Source organism: Arachis stenosperma, chromosome 10 (assembly GCF_014773155.1).
Source record: "Arachis stenosperma cultivar V10309 chromosome 10, arast.V10309.gnm1.PFL2, whole genome shotgun sequence".
NCBI classification, from domain to species: domain Eukaryota; kingdom Viridiplantae; phylum Streptophyta; class Magnoliopsida; order Fabales; family Fabaceae; genus Arachis; species Arachis stenosperma.
In genome coordinates this window covers 43,397,925-43,421,827 of record NC_080386.1, presented here as the reverse complement: position 1 = coordinate 43,421,827, position 23,903 = coordinate 43,397,925, and the positions used below count along the sequence as shown (strand labels likewise).

General features: G+C 35.9%; 2 protein-coding genes, 2 non-coding genes and 1 pseudogene across 4 annotated transcripts in view; 3 read left to right on the top strand and 2 right to left on the bottom strand.

The window, feature by feature from the left end:
• The first annotated feature begins 20,721 nt into the window (after positions 1 to 20,721).
• Positions 20,722 to 21,410, top strand: LOC130955430 (NAD(P)H-quinone oxidoreductase subunit 5, chloroplastic-like). Its single transcript, XM_057882276.1, is given in 2 exon segments — positions 20,722 to 21,282; positions 21,285 to 21,410. Coding segments are annotated over 2 exon segments (603 nt in total). The 5' UTR covers positions 20,722 to 20,768; the 3' UTR covers positions 21,374 to 21,410.
• A 7-nt stretch (positions 21,411 to 21,417) lies between these two features.
• Positions 21,418 to 22,187, top strand: LOC130955429 (NAD(P)H-quinone oxidoreductase subunit 5, chloroplastic-like; annotated as a pseudogene).
• An 84-nt stretch (positions 22,188 to 22,271) lies between these two features.
• LOC130955431 (protein TIC 214-like) lies at positions 22,272 to 22,787 on the bottom strand. Its single transcript, XM_057882277.1, has one exon. It carries the CDS (start codon positions 22,766 to 22,768, stop codon positions 22,301 to 22,303), a length of 468 nt encoding a protein of 155 aa, XP_057738260.1. The 5' UTR covers positions 22,769 to 22,787; the 3' UTR covers positions 22,272 to 22,300.
• A 338-nt stretch (positions 22,788 to 23,125) lies between these two features.
• On the top strand, positions 23,126 to 23,197 carry TRNAN-GUU (transfer RNA asparagine (anticodon GUU)). The gene has a single exon. It is a non-coding gene; the product is annotated as a tRNA-Asn (tRNA).
• A 642-nt stretch (positions 23,198 to 23,839) lies between these two features.
• TRNAR-ACG (transfer RNA arginine (anticodon ACG)) overlaps positions 23,840 to 23,903 on the bottom strand; it is a 74-nt gene continuing 10 nt past the window's right edge. The window contains exon 1 of the tRNA in view: positions 23,840 to 23,903. This exon is cut by the window's right edge and continues 10 nt beyond it. This is a non-coding gene — a tRNA (tRNA-Arg).

Here is a 23,903-nt window from a genome sequence, read left to right as displayed (position 1 = left end):
GTGAACATGCTTAGGCTGATTGATTTCATGCTCCTTAATCGTTTCAGAATACACCTTGTGTTACTAGTTTAGTATTGCTCAAGTTTCCTATGACATTGTATGGTTCTTGACAACCTTTTAGGTTTCAATTGATGTCTTTAGAATGATTATTTTGGTTATGGTACAATAGATCATAGAAAGATACTACTAATAGAATGATTTGATTACTGGTGTAAGATAGTTTATTTTGGATTTAGCTCTTAATAATTAATATTAACTTTGATACAATTCTGAATGTGTTAGGTATTTGATATGTGAACTTCAGTAGAATTTCTTTTTCAACATGACAGCAATGATAGTGAGCTTTGTGATTTAATGGTCGTATCTCTTGTTATTGCCACGCTTTAAAAGCGTGGCCGTATCTAACCTTATTGCTACGCTTTTAAAGTGTGGCCGTATCTAACCCTACGACCACGTTTTAAAAAGGTGGCCGTATCTCTCTCTATTGCCATGCTTCTAAAGCGTGGCTGTATCTCCCTCTATTGCCACGCTTTAAAAGCTTGGCCATATCTTTTACAAACGGCCACGTTTTAAAAGCGTGACCATATCTCCCACCTACAGCCACGCTTTTAAACGTGACAATCTATAAAAAGCATGGCAAAAAAAAGTGTGGTGATAGGTTTGAAAAAGCGTGGCAGAAGCTCAAAAAGTGTGGCGAAAAGCTATCGCCACACTTTTTTCAGCTTTTTGCCACGCTTTAAAAGCGTGGCAATAGACGTATTTTCTTGTATTGTTGGGTACATACTCATACATTAAATATGTAAAACCATATGCATTGATACGTTTGTATGTACTTTATTGTGAAAAGAATGATAAAGAAAAAATAAATAAAAAGAATGTAGAAAAGAAAAAAATAGAAAAATAAAAGAAAGAAAAATACATAGAAAAAAGAAAAGCAATAAAAGGGGACAAAAATGCCCCAAAGTAAAGTAATAATAACAATGCATATGGAATGTGAATTAAAGAGAATGCATGAATATGTGAAAAAGTGGGAATCATGGGTAGCTAGGTATTGTATTAGACTTGTATAGGTTGTTATATGTGTTTGGTGAGAGCTTGTGTCAATCAAAGATTCAAATTTCAAGCTCACTTGACCATATGCATCCTTACCTTTACCCTAGCCCTATTACAACCTATGAATAAGTCCTCATGATAAATGTATGCATGCATTGAATAATTGTTGATTTTTAAATGAAAAACAAATCTTGAAAAGCATGATTAGAAGAGAATTGAATGATCAACCCTATACACTTGAGCTACTAGAGTGGATACACTTTTGGTGAGGGTTCGATGCTCAATTCCTTGTTCCTACCTTCATGAGCTTTCTTCTTGCAAGTCTATGTGAACTTCATTTTAATATTTGAATTGGTGAGATTCATGAATCATCATATTACTTAGCCCTACATGTTCATATATGTTCTTGAAGATTGATTTACTTTTAAGCAAGTAGGTAGAATCATTTTTCATTTAGTTGCATGCATATAGATAGGTGCATATAGTTTATTTACATTGAATAAATGTCCATACCCCTTTTCTTGTCTTTCTTGGTTTATCATGAGGACATGCTTAGTTTAAGTGTGGGGAGGTTTGATAAAACCCAATTTTGTGGTTTATCTTGTGTTCAATTCAGGGGATTTTATCAACTTTTCTCACATTTATTCAATGAAATAGCATGGTTTTGTGAATTCCTCCTAATTTGTGCTTAAGAGTAAAAACATGCTTTTTAGGCCTTTGAATCTCTAATTTTAATTCACTTTAATTCCATTCGATGCCTTGATATGTTTTTTAAGTGATTTCAAGATTAGAAGGCAAAGATTAGGTTGAAGGAATAAAGAAAAAGCATGCAAAAATGGAGAATTTATGAAGAAATGAGGATTTGCTTAACTGAAGGCCACGCGCACGCGTCACCCACGCGTACGCGTGAGAAGGAGATTCCCCAGCGACGCACACGCGTCACCCCCGCGCATGCATGAAGAGAAATTTTGCCAATGACGCATACGCGTGACAAGATGCACATGACTTCACTAAAGGCAAAACGCTGGGGGCAATTTTTGAGCTCAAGGAGACCCAAATCCAACTCATTTATGATGCTTTTGAACCCAAGGATTGCAAGGGAATGGGAGAGTAGTCATAGGATAGTGTTCATCATGTTGTAGGTTAGAATTCTAGAGAGAGAAACTCTCCTTTCTCTCTAGAATTTAGGGTAGTTTAGGTTAAATTTCCTTAGATCCAACTTTCAATTCTTGTTTTTATTTCAATTCTCCTTTTATTCTATTGTTCTATTGTCTCAATCTTCTTATATTTCCTTGTTAATTTTCTTATTTTGCTCTTTTTTATGTTATGAATATTATTGGATTTCTATTTTCTTTTAATGCAATTTTATGTTTCCATGTCTTTTTATGTTTATCTTAGTTGCTATTGTTGATTTCTTGCTAGTGTTATTTATGGGTTTCTTTAATTCTTGCATTTTGTGATGTTTACTTTTATTGTACTCTAGGTGTTTGGTAAAATATTTTCACTAGTTTTAGAGTAGTTTTCTTTACTCTTGGCTTAGGCTAAGGGAATTAAGTGACCTTGAGTCATTGGGTCTCATTGAATTGGTGATTTGAGAACCCTATGTAGTCAATTTGATAACCAGTAACACTATCCTACTACTAAGTCAATTAGTAGCTAAGTTAGGACTTATGGATTGATGTTGATCAAGCCTATTTGACGCACTTCAAGCGTTGAAGTAGACATTATACGTAATTCAAGCATAGAGGTAGACTTAATGGGTTGGTCCCTCATAATTGTCAATAGATGTTTTGTGGACAAGGATGCTGATCTCGATTCCCATGCCTTAGCCAAGAGTTCTTTCTTTTCTTTTATTAGTTCTTGTCATTTATTTTCTTATTATTTACTTTTCTTGTCAATAACCAAATCAAACCCCATTGTTCATTCATAGCCAATAATTGATCACTTTATCGCAATTCATTGTGAGACGACCCGAGGTTTAAATACTTCGATTAATTTTCATTGGGGTTTGTACTTGTGACAACCAAACATTAAGATTTAATTTGAGGATCAATTATCGGTTTGCATTATGCTCACAATGAAATTATTTTGCTAAATTCCGAATCAGTATAAATCTAAACATCATTGTGCAACACATCTCTTCATCCAGATGACAGCTCAATCACCACCACCAAAAGAAAAAATAATCACCACCAAAATATATACCTTAACATAACTCAGAGAAACAACTCAATCAGTTATAATACTCAAATGAAATCTGGTTACTAAGTTACAACACAGATCATTTTAATTAGATGTAAAACATAAAAAGATTATAAAATTTCATTGTAAGCCATCATGCACCACCATATCAACAAAGAACACTCATTCAATAGGCTCACAATGCCTTTTCTCTATGAATAGCCAATTATATGATTTAGGGTATATAGAGAAAAACAAATTTCAAACACAAAAGACATTGGGAAGTAGTCAAAAATATGATTTATATGCGTATGGAGAAAGAACCAGTTTCAATACCAATCATTGAAAAAAAAACTCTCTACACCAAAATAGAAAAGAAGATGCTGCGAAGTAAAGAGAAATAGGGTTTATAGATATGGATAAGAATTTAGATGACAGAGTACTTGTGAAAGAGACAAAGATACGGTATGATCTAGATGATATGGAGTAAGTTCCGATCTTCAATAAAAATTTGTACCTACCCGCATCAAGGGAAAGAAGGATATTAGCTTGATAAGAAAATCACCATTTCGGCACTGGCAGAGGAAAAAAATAGAGATGAAAGATGAAATATGCATAACCCTATAATAGTGTAGAACCAAATAGTGATAAAATTTAAAAAAAAATAAAAAATAAAAGACCAAAAATTTCAGAAAAAGGGAAACAAAATATCTCTTTATAAAATAAATACTCAAGAAAATAAAAATCACAAAAGCATATAATGAGAGAAAGAACAAAAATATCATTTTTCTTTGAGAAATCGGACTTTGATGAAGAGTTCCTTCCCAAGATAAAATTTTTGAACCATTTCCCAAGACTTTCTCATTTTTCTATCACAATAAACATTAATGCTTTACAGAACAGAAAACAAGCATAAAAATTTACAAGAAGCCAAGAAGCATATACAACTTAGCCGCAGTCACATGAAAAGTTACAACGCTTAAACTATATCAAATTATAAAACACAACATAAGAAGATGAAAAATTTTAATTACCTTAAACCACCAAATAAGAAAAAGAAACATAAATTGCAAAACACTATTTGGCATTTTGATACCTAATTTTTAGAACATCAATTCAATCATGGAAGGCATAGTCATTTGTAACAAGACATAGTCTAAGATTATTTAATTTAAGAAAAATATATAGCAGAAGAAAATAATTTAAGAAATAACTACAAAAAATTATTTAATTTCCATGGTGTGTGGGCAAAACGTTTTGAGGTGAACAATATTAAGTGAAAAGAGAATAGCGCATTGACAATCAAATGAAAACGAAGAAAGCACTCAGTGGCCTCTTTGGTTTTGTAGGATCTTTGACACCTTTTCCCTTCCTGATTTTCCTATCACCTGGGGCAACAACCGCCATTCCTTTCTTATTCACGGCAAGCCTAACAACGCTATATAAAAATCACGAAATAGCACACAGAACACCTAAATTCAAATGTTCAACACCTTAAAATTCAGATCAACCTGTTATCTTCACAGTTTTTAGATCTCAGAACTGAAAAACCCTAAACCTTAATTATTTTGTCCAATTTACCCTAAAACACAAGTTAGATAAAAAAAATAGAGTAATCGACAACAGAACAAAAATTAACGATACTTACTCGGGAAATTCAGTTGAATTCGCCTTTACACTTTGCACCTTTCATGATGGGAGCTGCAATCAATACAATCGGGTTAGTTTTCTTGGCATCAAATTGAATGAAACAATAAAAATTACAAAAAATAGCAATAATTGAAAATAAATATGAATCTGAATGTAGATAGCAGAGTTAAAAACCTAGGATTTAGGTGAGAGACTAAGAGAAAGAGCATCACACGAAGTCTGCCAGAGATAGAGAGTAGACCGGGGAGATCGAGGATGTAGCCTAGAGAGAGCATAGACCAGCGAGAGAGAATCTAGCTCGACGAGAGAAACACACTAGACTAGCATTGAGAGAGTAGCCAGACTTGAAGAGAAACATGAATTGAAAGGAAGAAAACAGGGTTGAAGGGCTAGGTATAAAATCCAAAAAATGATAAATAATTAATTAACAACTTAATTATGAGTAAAGGAGGTTAAGAATTTAAAATTTATAATTAGAAAAAATAAAATATTTAGAATACGAATTGAAACGTTGGGCCCAAACCCACAAAGCCACACATACATAAGCTTATGACTTAACCATTTCAGTACATAATACCAAATTCATTCACATACATTCAGCCCTAGAGGGAAGAGAAGAGAGGAGAAGAGAAACCTTTATTTCACTATTTATCATCTCCTTCCATTGTCCATAACTTTTGCTTCAGGGTTCTGATTGACGAGCTGTTAACAGCCATGCATTCATCTTAGATTTCTCTTCAATTCTATCTAAGCATTTTGGTAAGCAACTGGTGTACGAAATTGTGATCTCAATGGCGCCAATAACTTGGTACGCACAATTGTAATCTCAACTCTTTTTCACAATTTTGCACAACTAACCAGCAAGTGCACTGGGTCATCCAAGTAATAAACCTTACGTGAGTAAGGGTCGATCCCACGGAGATTGTCGGTTTGAAGCAAGCTATGGTCATCTTGTAAATCTCGGTCAGGCAGATTCAAATGATTATAGAGTTTTGATAATTAAAAGATAAATAAACATAAAATGAAGATAGAGATACTTATGTAATTCATTAGTGGAAATTTCAGATAAGCGTATGGAGATGCGTTATTCCTTCTGAATCTCTGCTTTCCTACTGCCTTCATCCAATCCTTCATACTCCTTTCTATGGCAAGCTGTATGTTCGGGTATCACCGTTGTCAATGGCTACCTCCCGTTCTCTCAGTGAAAATGGTCCGGCTACGGGTTACGTAGGGCTAATCATCTGTCGGTTCTCACTCGTGTTGGAATAGGATCCATTGATCCTTTTGCGTCTGTCACTACGCCCAACATTCGTGAGTTTGAAACTTGTCACAGTCATCCCATCCCAGATCCTACTCGTAATACCACAGACAAGGTTTAGATTTTCTGGATCTCAAGAATACTGCCAATTGATTCTAGCTTATACCACAAAGACTCTGATCTCAAGGAACTGAAAGCTCTGTTGTCAGGAGAGGCAATCGAACGTATGGACCCAGGAATCCAAGAGATACACACTCTAGCTTTCGCAGGTAGAACGAAAGTGTTTGTTAGGCACGCGTTCATGAATGAGAATGGTGATGAGTGTCACGGATCATCACATTCATCAGGTTGAAGTGCGAGTGAACATCTTAGAATAAGAATAAACTTGAATTAAATAGAAGAATAATAGTACTTTGCATTAATACTCGAGGAACAGCAGAGCTCCACACCTTAATCTATGGTGTGTAGAAACTCTACCGTTGAAAATACACAAGTGAAAATAGTCTAGGTATGGCCGAGTGGCAAGCCTCCATGTCTAAGGACTAAACCCCCAAAGATGTTCCAAAAGATCCGAGTACAATAGTAAAAAGTTCTATTTATACTAAACTAGTTACTAGGGTTACAGAAATAAGTAAATGATGCAGAAATTCACTTTTGGGCCCACTTGGTGTGTGCTTGGGCTGAGCATTGAACCTTTCATGTGTAGAGATTTTTCTTGGAGATAAACACCAGTTTTTATGCCAGTTTGGGCGTTTAACTGCAGCTTCTATCCTGTTTCTGGCATTTAACACCAGAATAGGGCAGGAAGTTGGCGTTTGAACGCCAGTTTGCGTCGTCAAAATTCGAGAAAAGTATGGACTATTATATATTTCTGGAAAGCCCTAGATGTCTACTTTCCAATGCAATTGAGAGCGCGCCATTTGGGTTTGTTTAGCTCCAAAAAATCCATTTCGAGTGTAAGGAGGTCAGAATCCAACAGCATCAGCAGTCCTTTTTCAACCTCTGAATCAGATTTTTGCTTAGGTCCTTCAATTTCAGCCAGAAAATACCTGAAATCACAAAAAAATACACAAACTCATAGTGAAGTCCAGAAATGTGAATTTTGCTTAAAAACTAATAAAAATATACTAAAAAGTAGCTAGATCCTACTAAAAACTATCTAAAAATAATGCCAAAAAGCGTATAAATTATCTACTCATCAGCAACCTTGAACTCCTCTCCCAGTTTCCTATGTTCTTCAGTTTCATGTTTTTTGGGATATATAGTGTTGAAATATTGTGATTTTGGTTCTTTAGGAGTACTCTAGCATGAATTTCAAGTGGGTTCCATCCTATTTTTGAGTAGACATTTTGTAAGATTATGTGAATTTCTTGGTTAATTTATCCCTAAGATAGGATTGAATGAAAGTTGGTTGATGTTGTGTTAATTGATAGTGAATTTTGAATTAAGGTCAATAAATCTAATAACTTGTGACTTTGAGTAATGACAATGAATATGGTTAATTACATGGGTAAGACGCAAGGGTTGCAGCTTTGTCCTAATTGCTTTGAGTTAATAATCGAGGCACCTGGGTAAGATGCAAAGGTGGTAGCTTTGTCCCATTTGCTCCGATTTAAGCGGTTAAACACCTGTCTGGGTAAGACGTAAGGAAGGTGGTTTGTCCCACTTACTCCGGGTAAAGGTTTGAGACACCTGGGTAAGATGCAAGGGGTTGTGGTTTATTTCATTTGCCCCGGTTGAGACTCGAGACATCGGGTAAGATGCAAGGATTGAGGTTTGTACCACTTGCTCCAGGTTGAGATTTGTAAACACCGCCTGGGTAAGATGCAAGGGTTGAGATTTGTCCCACTTATTTCGGGTTAAGCGGGTAAGATGCAAGGGTTGCGGTTTAGTCCACTTGCTCTGTGTTATGGTGTTTCATATCCGGGTTAGCTACCGGATGTGTCGGGATTGGCTATTTAATTGACGGATAAGCTTATTGGCCATAGGACAAACTTGCATCATTTGCATTTGTATGTATTATTTTGGTGTGCCTCTTGTATTTGATTTGCCTTCTTGATTAATTGTACCTATATGTTATTTGATCCAATTGTTGTATATGTTTTCCTTATTTACGTTTTTTTTGTATTGTCTTGTCTGTGATTGCATAACTGAGAGGTCTCTTATGCTAGCGACGTTGAGGACTATTCTTAATGAAATATTAATGATTGAATGACTGAATGATGCTAACTAAGTATTGAATGATATTTGAGCTTCCTGGATAGATACAAGAGTTGTAGTTTGTCCCACTTATTTCGGGTTGAGATTGGAAGTCCTTAGGTAGATGCAAGCGTTGTGGTTTACACCACTTATTTTGGATTGAGAAATTGAGAGTACTAATATAACTAACGACTTGTATTGAGACTGTTGAATAAATGATGTTAATTGATACTATGGAGACTGAATGTTGTTAATATTAATTGTTAGAGACTGATAAAACCAGAAGGGCCTAATACTACAATGAACAATAATGATATTGAGAGGATTAATAGCTTGGTGTTGGAAAGAATTGAGATTAGAGACAGTTGACAAGGGCTGAGACTTAATAACTTTCCCTATTTGGACTAGAAAGGACCCTAGGCTTGAACCATGAATGATTGGAGTATAGGATTTCCTAGCGGGTTTGTATCATTTTACATTATCTCTATTTGGAATTATTACCTTACTGAGAACCTGAAAGGATGATGTTCTCACTCGTTGTGAAAATTCTTAACTTTACAGATACAGGACGTGATGTAACTTGTTGAGCGTGCTGGTTTCTTTCTCGAAAGCGAAGATTGTCTTTTGGGTTTTTATTATGTATTTAGATGTTGTTCTCCACTTTTATATAGTGTAAATGTATGTTCCTCTTAGAGGTTGACTTTGGAGAAACATGTTATATTTTGTATCTTTCTAGGTTGTATTATACTTACTAGCCGGCCTTGTCTTTGCAGGTTGAGTCCAATATTGTTATATATCTCCTTTTAAATCATATATATATTTCAATCATCTTTGTATATCTTTGACATTTTTAAGTGTTATGCGATTATTTGTTCTGTCATCTTTTTTATACAGGCTCCTAGCTATATTATAACCTTTCAAATATATGTATGTACTTTGTTTTTAGAGGTCGTAATGCCTCACCACCTCTAACTTACGACTGCAGTGTAAGGTTTTGTGTGATAGGGTGTTACATTATGATATTAGAGCAGTTCATTCTCGTAGAGCCTGAGGGATGGACTGACTATGCTTTTAAGCATACTCTGTGTGTACATACTATTTAGGATGTCTGCTTGACATATATAGTATTATTGTTCATGACATACTTTTGGTAATTTGAAGCACTTTGAGATATTGAGACTGATCACCTTAATATCAATTTTTTGGTGTCGACAGGATCCAAATGGCATCTTATGAACATGGGCGAGGTATTCGGGGAGTGATGACTTGCATCATTTACCCTTTTTCTTATCTAAAAAGGACCATAAAAGAGCATAATCTCATTTGATCATTGTAATTCATGCACTAATTGATGAATATTATGGTACATTGCTTTGAAGTGGGTTTGTGCTTAATTTTAGGTAAAAAGAGCAACAAAAAGGGAAGAAAACAACAAAATAAAGCTGGGCGTGTGAAACTGGCGTGCCACTTTGAACAAACGCCATGAAAGTATGAGGGCGTGGCACGCCAGGAGCTGGGCGTGGCACGCCAGTAATGAGTTCCAGAAAGGATCCTCAGTGTTTACATGGGCGTGGCACGCCAGGAGCTGGGTGTGGCATGCCAGTATCGTTTTCCAGAGAGCAATGTTGAAGGCCATAAAAGGTACGTGGCACGTCAAGCTGGGCGTGGCACGCCAAGACCATCACAACCACTTGGGCATGCCACTTGGTATTGAAGGCGTGGCACGCCAGCTCTGACCCATCACTTGGGTGTGCCACTTGAAGAACCAGGCGTGGCACGGCAAGCTAAAGGAGCCATCTTAAGGTGGGCGTGCCACTTGAACATCAAGGCGTGGCACGCCAGTTCAAGTTTCCAGAAGAGAGATTGAAGGCCCAAACACTTGGGCGTGCCACTTGATGTCGAGGGTGTGGCACGCCAACTCTGATCCAACACTTGGGCATGCCACTTGAGGACCCAGGCGTGGCACGCCAAGCTTGGAGGGACACACCAATATGGGGGTACCACTTGAACACCAGGGCATGGCACGCCAGTACAACTTTCCAGAGAAGGAGGTAGTGGGCCAAACATATGGGCGTGCCACTTGGTGTCGAAGGCGTGGCACACCAGCTACCATTTCCCACCTGGGCATGCCACTTGAGCCTCAAGCATGGCACACCAGCCTCATCAACCAACAAGAAGAAGACTTGGGCGTGCCACTTGAACTTCAAGGCGTGGCACGCCAAGACTAGGAGGCCATGGGTGTGCCACTTGTGTTCTGGGTGTGGCACGCCAATAAAAAACCAAGCGCACATAATGGGCGTGGCACGCCAGACCCTGGGAGTGCCACGCTAGTTCAACTTTCCAGAGAGGAGAAGAAGAAGGAAAAGGCCTGGGTATGCCACTTGGGCTCGAAGGCGTGGCACGCCAGGCTAACCAAGGTTTAAAAAAGGCCTGGGCATGCCACCTGGGCTCGAAGGCGTGGCACGCCAGGGACACCAACACATGGGGCGTGCCACTTGAAGAGCTGGCGTGGGGTGTGATAAACCATTATTTTATGATTTATATTGTGTTTAATTGAGTGGTTTTATCAAGTCTCCACCCACTTATTCATATAAATTGCATGTATCTACAATTCCTTCCTAAAAATGTTCCATGATTGAAAACTTGCTTCCTAAAGATCTTTTAATTGTATATTTTTATTCTCCTTTATACCATTCGATGCCGTGATCTGTGTGTTAAGTGTTTCAGGCTTCATAGGGAAGGAATGGCATAAAGAATGGAAAGGAAGCTTGCAAAAATAGAAGGAACACAAGGAATTGAGGAGATGACCAGCGAGAAGTGATGCGGGCATATAGCTCACGCAATCGTGCGAAATGGAAGAAATCGCAGGTGTTTGAGTGGTGGTTGAGAGGGTAGAAGGAAGAGAGAGGGGGAAGAAGGTAGGGGGGCTGCGCGAGATAGGTTTTTGCGTGACTGGGGGGTTATATTTTGAAACCCACGCGGCCGCGTGGTGCACGCGGTCACGTGGAAGGGGTGAAAATGGGTGGGTGCGATCGCGTGGATCGCGCGATCGCATGGGAGGGGTAGGAGAGGGGTGGACGTGATCGGGTGGGTCGCGCGATCGCGTCGCTGAAATTTGTGCTAGACGCACGATTCCAGCGTTGTTTCAGCGCAACTCTCTGTCTCCTTCTAGGGTGTTGGGAAGTCCATGCGACGCGGTCGCGTCGCTCACGCGGTCACGTGGAATTGGTTATGCACATGTGACGCGATCGCGTCAGGGACGCGATCGCGTGGGTCATTTGCGCGAAAAGCACGAGGGCAGCATGATTTCAGCCCAACTTTCTGGACGTTGGGGTTATACGCCGATCTCCAGGGCACGTGACCGCGTGAGGGACGCGGACGCGTGGGGGTGTTTTATCGCAATTGACGCGATCGCATGATTGATGCGGTTGTGTCGCACGCCACTTTTTTTTTTTTTGCAGATATGTAATTATGCAATATGCAGAGTGCAAAATGATATGAATGTTATGAGTAATTCCAGGTTCAATAAAATAAAACTTGAAAACAACTAAAACTAAATAAAAAATGAAAAAGGAACGATCATACCACGGTGGGTTGTCTCCCACCTAGCACTTTTGGTTAAAGTCCTTAAGTTGGACGTTGGTTGCGCTTCCTGTTATGGCGGCTTGTGTTTACATTCATCCAGAAATCTCCACCAATGCTTGGAATGCCAATGGCCTCCGGGGTCCCAAACTAGGCATGTGAAGCTTCTGAATAGCTTCAAACAGATTTTCAGACTCCCGGGGTGATGAATATCAGAGTGTGTTCCAAGATCCCAAACTTTGGTTCCAAATCCGCTTTCATTGTGATCTATACTTTTCTATCTGAGCGGTTTGGAAATTAGATTCTCACCACGGTGGCCAAACGTCCTCCGTGATCCACTCAATCGAGCATGATACCAATCCTTGCACTTCGAGTTGAAGCGTGGAACCTTATTGAACTTTGTGCACCGGCTCTGAGCATGAGCCATTTCCCTTTTACTCTTAAAGCCGCAGAGAGCTCTAAGCTGGCCATCTGTTTCAAGCAAACCATATTCAAGTGGAATATTGAAGATAAAAGACAAGGAGTTTACCCACTTGTAGTTTGTGGTGGGCGGTAACGGCCTTGGGATAAGTATTTCCAGTGGTTCTGTAAGTTCTACTCCTTTATAATCTTCTGTGAATTCTTCCACTTCAACCATCTCTTGATCAGAGTCTTCAATTTCTCCCTCATCATCGCTCAAGTCGTATATTGGAGGTTGAGAAAGATCTACCTTAGCATCATCTTCATATTCACTCGGGGAAGATTCTTCTGTCTTAAAGAAATCACTTGTGGATGCAAGTTCGCTGCTAAAAGAATAGGTCTGGTGATCATCATCATCAAGGAAACCTGTGTCCTGGGTTATTCCGTTTAGTTCTTCATAAGATATTTGTAGTGGAGGCGGTGTAAAGTCCTCCTCCGCGTCAATTGTAACATCTTTGACGGAGTTCTCCACAACAACCGACTCTTCTTCTTCTGCAATGATAGCTTTCTCTAGTTGTTCTAGTACGAAGTTATGCTCTATGCTGTTCACTGGAGTTTCTTGTGTCTTCTTCACAACACGTTCTTCATTAGATTCTCCACATAAGGCCATGGGGGTCTGTTGAGGGGTTGAACGTCCAGAAGATAATTGCATTAACTTCTCCACCATTGCTTGCTCCAGTTGATGAATAATTGCAGTACATTGCTTCATTGATTCTTCGAGGCTAACCTGTGATTTTGACTTTGATGGATATGGGTAATGCGTATGGGGGAGTGGTGGTTCTTGGGAGTAATTGGATTGGTATTGGGGCGGATAAAAATCGTATGGTGGCGAATGGCGAAAAGAAGCTTGTGAGTGTGGTGGTTCGAGGTCATGTTGAGAGGATGGTCTATAGGCACGGGGTGGGGCTTGTTGGTAGTTATAAGGTTGTCCACCATATCGTTCAGCTGGGTATGCATTGTAGAATGGTCGTTGTCCATGATATCTTGGAGGGTGTGGTTGCCTAAAGGGTTGATTATATCCTCTTGACTCCATCCATCCTTGATTGGTCTGACCTTGATGCATATTCCTACTGTGGTTTCTATTTCCTTCAGCAAAGTTAGAACTAAACTCAAAGCGAGAGGGGTGAGAATTCATAATAGCTATCAGAAATAAGGGGGAAAAAGAGAAAACAAATAAACAAGTAAAAGAAAAATATTTTGTTTTTTTTTTTTTGAAAAATATTTACAATAACCAATAATAAGGCACACGTTTGCAATTCCCTGGCAACAGCGCCATTTTGACGTTAGGATTTTTGCCAGTAAAGAATTTCATAAAAACAGTCACATTGTAGATATAGTCTCTAAACCGACAGAAATCCCTTCGTACAAACGTTTTGGTTGTCACAAGTAACAAACCCCTTTTTAAAATTGATAACCGAGTATTTAAACCTCGGGTCGTCTTCTCAAGGAATTGCAGGGAGGTATGTTCTTATTATTAGCTATGAAAAAGGTAAAATTGGGGTTTTTGGAATTTGGGCAATGGGCACAAGCATATTTAAATGACAAGTAAAATAAATTAACAGTAAAATAAATTCTTGGCAAGGTATAAAGACTGGAGGTCCTATCCTAGTTATCCTTATCAATTATGAAGAGAATTGGATTCTTCTCCCACCTTGTTAACCTCTAACTATGAAGGTAAGTTAAGTGGATGAATTAATTCGAATCCTCAAGTCCTAGTCTTTCCTTGGGAAAGGCTAGAGTTATTGGAATATGAATTAATGAAATGAAGAAATCCAATTTTTAATCAATAATGAGTTTCATAACTCTAGAGTTACCAATTATTTAACCAAGGCCAAAAGGAAAGGAAATTGAAACTGCTGGAATAAAAATGCCTTCAGATGGGAAGCAATAATCATGTAAATAAAAGAAAGCAATAATAACTGAAATACCTCAAATAATATTAATTCAAAGAAAATCATAACATGAAAGAGTTCATAAATTAAATTGGGAAAATAATTAAAAATAAAGAACCTGTGATTGAGAGTCACTCCTAAAACTAAGAGAAGTCCTAAATCCTAATCCTAAGAGAGAGAGAGGAGAGAACCTCCCTCAAAACTAGATCTAAATCATCCAAGAATAACAGAAAAATTCCGAGTCTCCCGATGGATGCATTCCTCCACTTCATAACCTCTGGTCTACGACTTCTGGACTTGGATTTGGGCCAAAAAGGCTTCAGAATCCGCTATGAGCATTTTCTGCAAGTTCTGGTGCGTGGCCTCTGTCATGCGTCCACGTGGGTCACGCGGTCGCGTCATTCGGAGTTCTCCTTGTCACGCGGTCGTGTCGGTCACGCGTCCGCGTCGTATGCAATTTGCTCAAGTCGCGCGGTTGCGTCAGTCATGCGGCCGCGTCGTTTCCTCTTCGCTTCTGGCACGCGGTCGCATCGTCCATGCGATCGCGTGGATGCCAGTTCCTTCAGAAACTCCATTTTGCACTTTCCTTCCATTTTTGTATGTTTCCTTTTTCCATCCTTTAAGTCATTCCTGCCTTAGAAGATCTGAAACTACTCAACACACTAATCACGGCATCGAATGGAATTAAAGGTGACTAAAATAATTAATTTAAAAGCATAGGAAACATGTTTTTCACATACATCACATACTAAGGAAGGAGAAGTAAAACCATACAATTAATATGAATAAGTGGGTGAAGAATTGAATAAATCACTCAGATTAAGCATAAAATATATCATAAAATATAGGTTTATCAGCGACCGCGTGGATCGGAAGCTGCACGAGTGACGCAAATGCGTGGACAACGTGCACGCGTGGCACGGGAAACACTGAGTGACGCGAATGCGTGGACGACGTGGTCGGGTGACGTGCGCGATTTGTAGAATTGCAGAAGTCGCTGGCATAGATCCTGGGCCGCGTTTTAACCCAGTTTTCGGCCCAGAAATGCAGATTAGAGCCAGGGAACATGCAGAGACGACAGAAAACATTCATTCCACATAATTTCTAGTTTTTAGATTTGATTCTACTCCTCCCCTAGGTTTTTCTCTTTACATTCATAATTTAGGATTTGAAGATTTTTGGGCTTTGGCTTTTGAGAAGAGTTTACCTCCGGAACTGGTCATTATAGTTTGTTTACTTACTTTTCATTTACTCTTCCATATTCTCAATTTGTCCAGAGTTGACATTGGATTACTTTTAGAGTTCATTAATACAAGACTATTTTTACTTTTAATTAATCTCTTTGATTATTGTTTATTGTGTCTCTTTTTATTTTCCCCCTTAATTTTGTGAAGTCTATATTTATGATAATGGAGTAGTTTCCCAACTTGATTGGGAGTTGATTAAAAGGAGAACCTTGAGTTGGAATACTCAAGAGTTCAATTGTAATTGGTCCATTGTTGGTTGGCTTGTTAGTCACTAACTCTAATCCTTCCCAAGGGAGAGGATTAAGACTTGTGAATTGAAGTTGACTTTTAACTTTACTTTCCTTCATTCGTTAAGGGTTAACTAAGTGAAAAACAGCGGTCAAATAGGACCTTTTTCTTGTCAAGACATTTTACTTTTTTTCATCATGTGGGAATTGGAATTAATTCCAGTTTATATACTTTTATCCATGTGGGGGGGAAAGAAACGTTTGTATTCAGCTACAAAGTTTATTTTATACACTGCGGGAAGCTCTATTTTTTTATTAATGGGAATTCTAGGTATCGGTTTATATAGTTCTAATGAACCGACATTAAATTTTGAAACATTAACTAATCAATCGTATCCTGGGGTGCTCGAAATAATATTTTATATGGGATTTCTTTTTACTTTTGCTGTAAAATTGCCGATTATACCCTTACATACATGGTTACCGGACACCCACGGAGAGGCACATTACAGCACTTGTATGCTTTTAGCCGGAATCTTATTAAAAATGGGCGCATATGGATTGGTTCGAATTAATATGGAATTATTACCTCACGCTCATTCCATATTTTCCCCCTGGTTAATGTTATTAGGTTCAATTCAAATAATCTATGCAGCTTCAACATCTCTTGGTCAACGTAATTTAAAGAAAAGAATAGCTTATTCCTCGGTATCTCATATGGGTTTCATAATTATTGGAATTGGTTCTATAAGTGATACGGGGCTCAACGGGGCCATTTTACAAATTATCTCTCATGGATTTATTGGTGCTGCGCTTTTTTTCTTGGCGGGAACTGGTTATGATAGACTACGTCTTCTTTATCTTGACCAAATGGGTGGAATGGCTATCCCAATGCCCAAAATATTCACAGTTTTCAGTATCTTATCAATGGCTTCTCTTGCATTGCCAGGCATGAGCGGTTTTGTTGCAGAATTGATGATTTTTTTTGGAATACTAACCAGTCAAAAATATCTTTTAATGACAAAAATACTAATAATTTTTTTAAACACAATTGGAATTATATTAACTCCTATTTATTCATTATCCATGTTACGGCAGATGTTCTATGGATACAAGCTTTTTAATACACCAAACTCGTATTTTTTTGATTCTGGTCCGCGAGAATTATTTATTTCGATTTCTATCCTTATACCCGTAATAGGTATTGGTATTTATCCAGATTTTATTTTCTCATTCTCGGTTGACAAGGTTGAAGCCATTCTATCAAATTTTTTCTAAATTTTTTTAATGAAAATTAATACAACCCCCCAAAAAAAGAGAAATAAACCACATAACAAAATTGGAATTAATTATATGTAAATATGTTTGTTGTTTGTGAGAACCCCTTGAATCATTACATTACTACTTGATTTAAAGGGTTCTCGACAATTCCATTTTTTCTTTATTCTTTCTATATTCATATCAAATATATTATATATAAATAGAATATCGAATATATACTAAAATTTCTTATATATTTTATATATTAGTATATTAGATATGTATATATACTTATCTCTTATGATGTATATATACTTATGCTTTCTTTATTTGTATTTGCCAGAGGTTTTTTCCTTAATTAAATTCAATTCAATTAGATGTAAATGAACCATAACTGTGTAATCCTATACCTAATAGATTGATTCCTAAATAACATATCCAAATTATAAGAAAGCCCAGAGAGGCCGCTATTGAAGAATTTACACTTTCGAATTTCGTATTTTTTCGAGTATGTAAATAAATCGCAAATATGGTCCAAGTAATAAAGGCCCAAGTTTCCTTGGGATCCCAATTCCAATATGATCCCCATGCCTCATTAGCCCATACTGCTCCTGACAGAATACCTATCGTTAAAAAGAGAAAACCCAGACTAATAATACGATAACTCCAACGATCGAGTTGTTGAATAAACTGAGACCTGTAATAATTTCTAGAAGAAGAAAAAAAAGTTTTATGTAAAACATTGTTCCTTTCATTCCTATTCATGTATTGGATCTCAACAAAAGAAAAGGATTCATTTAAAAAATACAAATTATTGCTTTTACCCAAAATTTGTATGACTTCTCCAAATGTAATAACTAAGATTCCTACAGATAATAACGATCCACATAAAAGAGCTGCATAGCCAAATATCATCATACTTACGTGCATCATTAACCAATGAGATTGTAAAGCGGGTACTAATATTGCAGATTGATGGATTTCGGTTAAAACACCCGAAGTAGCAAAGCCTTGGGTAAAAATAACACTCGGTGCGATTATTGCACTTAAATCGTTTTTATGCTTTTTAAAACAAAAAACTATATGAAAAATAGAAAAATCCCAGGAAAGAAAGATTAATGATTCATATAAATCACTAAATGGTAAATGGCCCGACAAAATCCAACGAGTAATTAACAATCCCGTTATACAGAAAAAGCTTATTATCATACCATTTTTGGACAAATCATGAAATCCTAAGATTTCATTGACTAATAGAGTTATCAAATGAGTTGAAATTACAATTGATACGACCGAAAACGATATATGAGTTAATATATGCTCTAAAGTTGAAAATATCATAAAAATAAGGTGTCCCAATAACTAATACTAGGAAGATAAATCAGAAATTGAATTCATTTTAGGACTTACTCTTTTAGAGTAAAAGATGCCATGCCGCCACTCGGACTCGAACCGAGATGCTCTAGCACTGCTTCCTAAGAGCAGCGTGTCTACCAATTTCACCATAGCGGCTTACCCGAAATCATAATAACCTATTTATTGTAAATCGTCGAGATTGAAAGAATAAATTCGAAAGATGCAATTTTTTTTAGTAATTAAAAAATATTAAAGAAACAAAAGAATTGTATTCTAATTATTTCTTTTTTTTTTTCTTTGTTTTTTTTTTATAAAAATTATTAGAAATTAAATTATTTATTCACTTGAATATATATTTATATTCATATATTCAAATGAATAAGAAGAATTCGTATATATAGAAAGAGCTTAACAAAAGATATAAACATTTCAATAATTATTATTATTATCTCGTCGGAAATGGAACAAAAAATTCGTAGTTTTTCATTTATTATCAAATCTTTTTTATTTCTATTTCATTTTTGAATCCAAAGAGATGCATATTCTTTTTTTCTTTTAAAAAAAGAAATTCAAAAATTTATCATTTTTGGATCACCAATTTAGTATTCCATTCAAATATTCCATTCAAAATATTTTTTCTTCTTATAAAATAAATAGATTCCAAAATAGATATTTATATGAGTTATAAGTAAAAATTTTTATTTAATAGAATTATTTTTATTTAAAAATTCTATTAAATAAAAATAATTCTAAAATTATGTTTCTTTGATTTTATTAAAAAATATAACTATTTGAAACTATTTTTGTTTATATACAAATTCTATATTCTATTAGAGAATAGAATCCAGCTAATTCAGAGTATTCCAACGTTTGTATTTTTTATACAAAAAAACTTTTTGAATTTCCCGTAGAAATTGATTGCGCTAATGAATAAGCTTTCAATGCTGTCCAAAAACCTCTCCTTTTCCAAAGAGTTTTTCGGATTTTTTTTTTGGATCTCGAGGTGCGTTTCTTTGGAACTGCCATGCAACTGATATAGTTTTTTTATTGCTACAAGTCATGTGAAAGACATATCTTCTGTTCCGTAAAACAAATAGTTCTTTTATTTGATTAATTAGCCATTTTTTTTTATCCCCTCTTTTTTTCTATCTTTCTATCTAAAGTAAAACTTTGAATATTATAACACTTTTTTCAAAATTTTGCCAAACATAGATATCTGTTTAATGTAAAAAAAGAAATTACTTCGAAAAAACTAATGCTTTTGAAATAAAAGAAAAAAATTCTTATTTATTCGATTGGGTCATGTCATATGAATTTAATTTTACTGCATATCAAACAAAATAAACGAATGTTTTTATTTGATTTGACAAATTTCGTTTTATGAGAATTTTTTACTAAAATACAAATATTAAAAAAAGTGTATTAGGAATTTGAATTTGTTTATTCGACCTTTTTTAGTACTTTGAAATATTCGGAAATATTAGAAGTATTGTGCAAAGATTCAGAAAAATAAATAATTCTATTTATATGTTCACTCTTTTTTTTTTATTAACTGAAGCCTTTACAAAAGAGATAAAACCGACGAATAAGAAACAAAACTCATTAGGAAAAAAAATATTTTATCTTTTATTCTTTTTTTATGGAATATACACATCAATCTTTATGGATCATACCTTTCATTCCGCTTCCAGTTCCTATGTTGATAGGGGCGGGACTTCTATTTTTTCCCACAGCAACAAAAAATCTTCGACGTAGGTGGGCTTTTCTCAGTATTTTATTGTTAGGTATAGTTATGCTTTTTTCCGTCGCGCTGTCGATCGATCAAATAAATAACAATAAGAGTTTCATCTATCAATATGTGTGGTCTTGGACTATAAATAATGATCTTTCTTTAGAATTTGGTTACTTGATCGATTCACTTACCCTTATTATGTTAATATTAATCACTACTGTTGGCATTTTGGTTCTTATTTATAGTGATAATTATATGTCTCACGATCAAGGATATTTGAGATTTTTTGCTTATATGAGTTTTTTTAATGCTTCAATGTTGGGATTAGTTACTAGTTCGAATTTGATCCAAATTTATATCTTTTGGGAATTAGTTGGAATGTGTTCTTATCTATTAATAGGTTTTTGGTTTACACGTCCTATTGCAGCAAATGCTTGTCAAAAGGCATTTGTAACTAATCGTTTAGGGGATTTTGGTTTATTATTAGGTATTTTAGGTCTTTATTGGATAACGGGTAGTTTGGAATTTCGGGATTTGTTTCAAATATTCAATAACTTGATTTTTAATGATTATCTTAATGTTTTTTTTGTTACTTTGTGTGCCCTATTGTTATTTTGCAGTTCCGTAGCTAAATCTGCCCAATTTCCCCTTCATGTATGGTTACCGGATGCTATGGAGGGGCCTACTCCAATTTCTGCTCTTATACATGCTGCTACTATGGTAGCGGCGGGAATCTTTCTTGTAGCTAGACTTCTTCCTCTTTTCATAGCTATACCTACCATAATGAATGGAATAGCTTTCATTGGTATAATAACATTATTTTTGGGAGCTACTTTAGCTATTGCTCAAAAAGATATTAAGAGAAATTTGGCCTATTCTACAATGTCTCAATTGGGTTATATGATGTTAGCTCTAGGTATGGGATCTTCCCGAGCTGCTCTATTTCATTTAATTACTCATGCTTATTCAAAAGCATTGTTGTTCTTAGGATCTAGATCAATTATTCATTCAATGGAAACTATTGTTGGATATTCTCCAGAAAAAAGTCAAAATATGGTTCTTATGGGTGGGTTAACAAAACATACGCCAATTACAAAAACAGCTTTTTTAATAGGTACGCTCTCTTTTTGTGGTATTCCACCCTTTGCTTATTTTTGGTCCAAAGATCTGATTCTTAATGATAGTTGGTTGTATTCGCCAATTTTTGCAATATTAGCTTATTTTACAGCTGGATTAACCGCATTTTATATGTTTCGCATCTATTTACTTGTTTTTGAAGGATATTTCAATGTTCATTTTCAAAATCTCAATGGCAAAAAAAATTCATTATATTCAATATCTTTGTGGGGTAAAGAAAGAAAACAAAAAGTAAACAAAAGATTTTATTTAATAGATTTATTAACATTAATAAATAATGACCAGAAATATCTTTTTTTTTAACAAGAGGGCATATTTCCATAGAATTAATCAAAATGTCAAAAGCATAACACGTCTTCTTATTGATACTACTCATTTTGATACTAAAAAGCCTTCTCCTTTTTATCCTCATGAATCCACCAATACTATGCTTTTTTCTATGTTTATATTAGTATTATTTACTTTGTTGGTTGGAGTAATAGGAATCTCTTTTAGCCAAGAAGGAACAAATTTGGATATATTATCCAAATTGTTAATCCCTTCTATAGACCTGTTGCATCAAAATTTTCAAAATTCTTTCGATTGGTTTGAATTTTTAACAAATGCAACTTTTTCGGTCAGTCTGTCTTTTTTCGGAATATTTATAGCGTCTTTTATCTATAAGCCCGTTTATTCGGTTTTACAAAATTTGAACTTAAAAAATATATTTGAAAAAAATGTTCGTAAAACAAAAATTCTAGAAAAAATAATCAATGCCATATATGATTGGTCATCTAATCATGGTTATCTGGATGCTTTTTATGGAAGTTTTTTCATTACAAATGTAAGAAAATTCGCTAAAATAAATCATTATATTGATAGACAAGTAATTGATGCAATTCCAAATGGAATTGGTATCTTAAGTTTTTTTATGGGAGAGGCCATAAAATATATTGGGGTGGACGAATTTCTTCATATATATATATATATATATATATATATATATATATATATATATATATATATATATATATATATATATATTATTATCTTTTTTATTCATTCTTTTAGTAATTTGCTCTCTTTTTTTATTTGTTTACTAATCTGACTAATATGGAACTTGGTAAGACAAGGGGGTTAAATAACTGAAAAATAAGATTAGTAAAGAATATTCTTTGAATGCTAAATTTACGTATTGAATTTTTTTTCTTGTCCCCATAATTCAAAAAGTTTTTTTTATTATTGCCGAAGAAATGAAATAAAAGATAGGGTAGAGGTATGACAGTTATTATATGAGGTCTACCCAATGCTAGATGCAAAGGCGCATAATAGATCGATATGAACATGATGAGCTGTCCCGTAATAAACCCAACTGTTGCTGATAGTTTCTTCTCGGTCCCTTCTTGCATAATCCGAGCTCGAAGAAGGAAGAGATAAGAGGGCCCTATGGAGAATGTGCTCAGAAATCCATAATAGAGTCCGACCACAACGACCGAATTCATTATCTTCATGCATAAGTATACTAGATTATCCAGTATAAAAGATTGAAAAATCATCGCAAACCTCTGTTTTTTATTATCTATTGCAATCTCCGGATTATTATCTAATTTTAAATCCATATATTTATATAATGATTTTTCAACCTTCCATATTTCTATATAGAAATAGAAAGAGATAGACTAGAAACGACATCTCTTATCTCACTAACACCAAAGAGGGGGATCTAAAATGAGTGGAATTTTGATATGGGTGGAATATAATGAAATAGAGCCACTTTGAGGTTCCCTTTGAAATGAGGCATGGAACGGAGCCATTGCGAAGAAGTTCCATGAGTTACGAAGGAAACTTCGAGCTCATATTGGTCATGGGTTGAGAATGGGAATTGAACTCTATGAGATCAAATTTCCCGTTGTTCCTCAGTAGCTCAGTGGTAGAGCGGTCGGCTGTTAACTAACTGGTCGTAGGTTCGAATCCTACTTGGGGAGGTTTGGTTCATTCCGAATTCTTGAATTCGAAATGAAAGGGTTGGATTCACTTTGACCGTTAAAAGTAGGTAACCCGTTCCCCCTGTCTTTTGTTTGTCTCTATTGCATTCTATCTCATCGTATCTCGTTCGGTTCTGCGATATTTGAGAATCGCCGTCAATACCTCGGTGTAGGTTTGGGATACTCCCTTGTTCCACAGTCCGGGGCTATTTAAACTAACCAATTCATAATTCTCCGATGTACTAGTATTAGCAATAGCAAGTGCATCTTTGATGCAGTCATCAATTCTCCCGAGAGGCTACAATTGCCGCGAGCAAACATATTAATGACGAGGAAGGCATTTTTGTTTTTGCTATGCTACAAATACTTTACTTGTTCTGCTATTCTGCACAAGCCTGGCTGAGGAAGAATTACGAAGGGTAAAAATATGCGGATTAAAAGCTAAAGCTTAGGACATACTTTTTTTATTTAGAAATATCCACCATTTACGAAAATTTTGTTTCTTTTTTAAGAAAACAGTAAGGTAAGGCCATTCCATTTTGACAAAATACCCACACCCAAGTTCCATAGCTTTGGGTCCGCTAGCCCGATCATGATTTTCTTACCCCCAGAGGTAAGGGTCCTTACCTTTTTGGCCGGTTGTGGGCGAGGAGGGATTCGAACCCCCGACACCGTGGTTCGTAGCCACGTGCTCTAATCCTCTGAG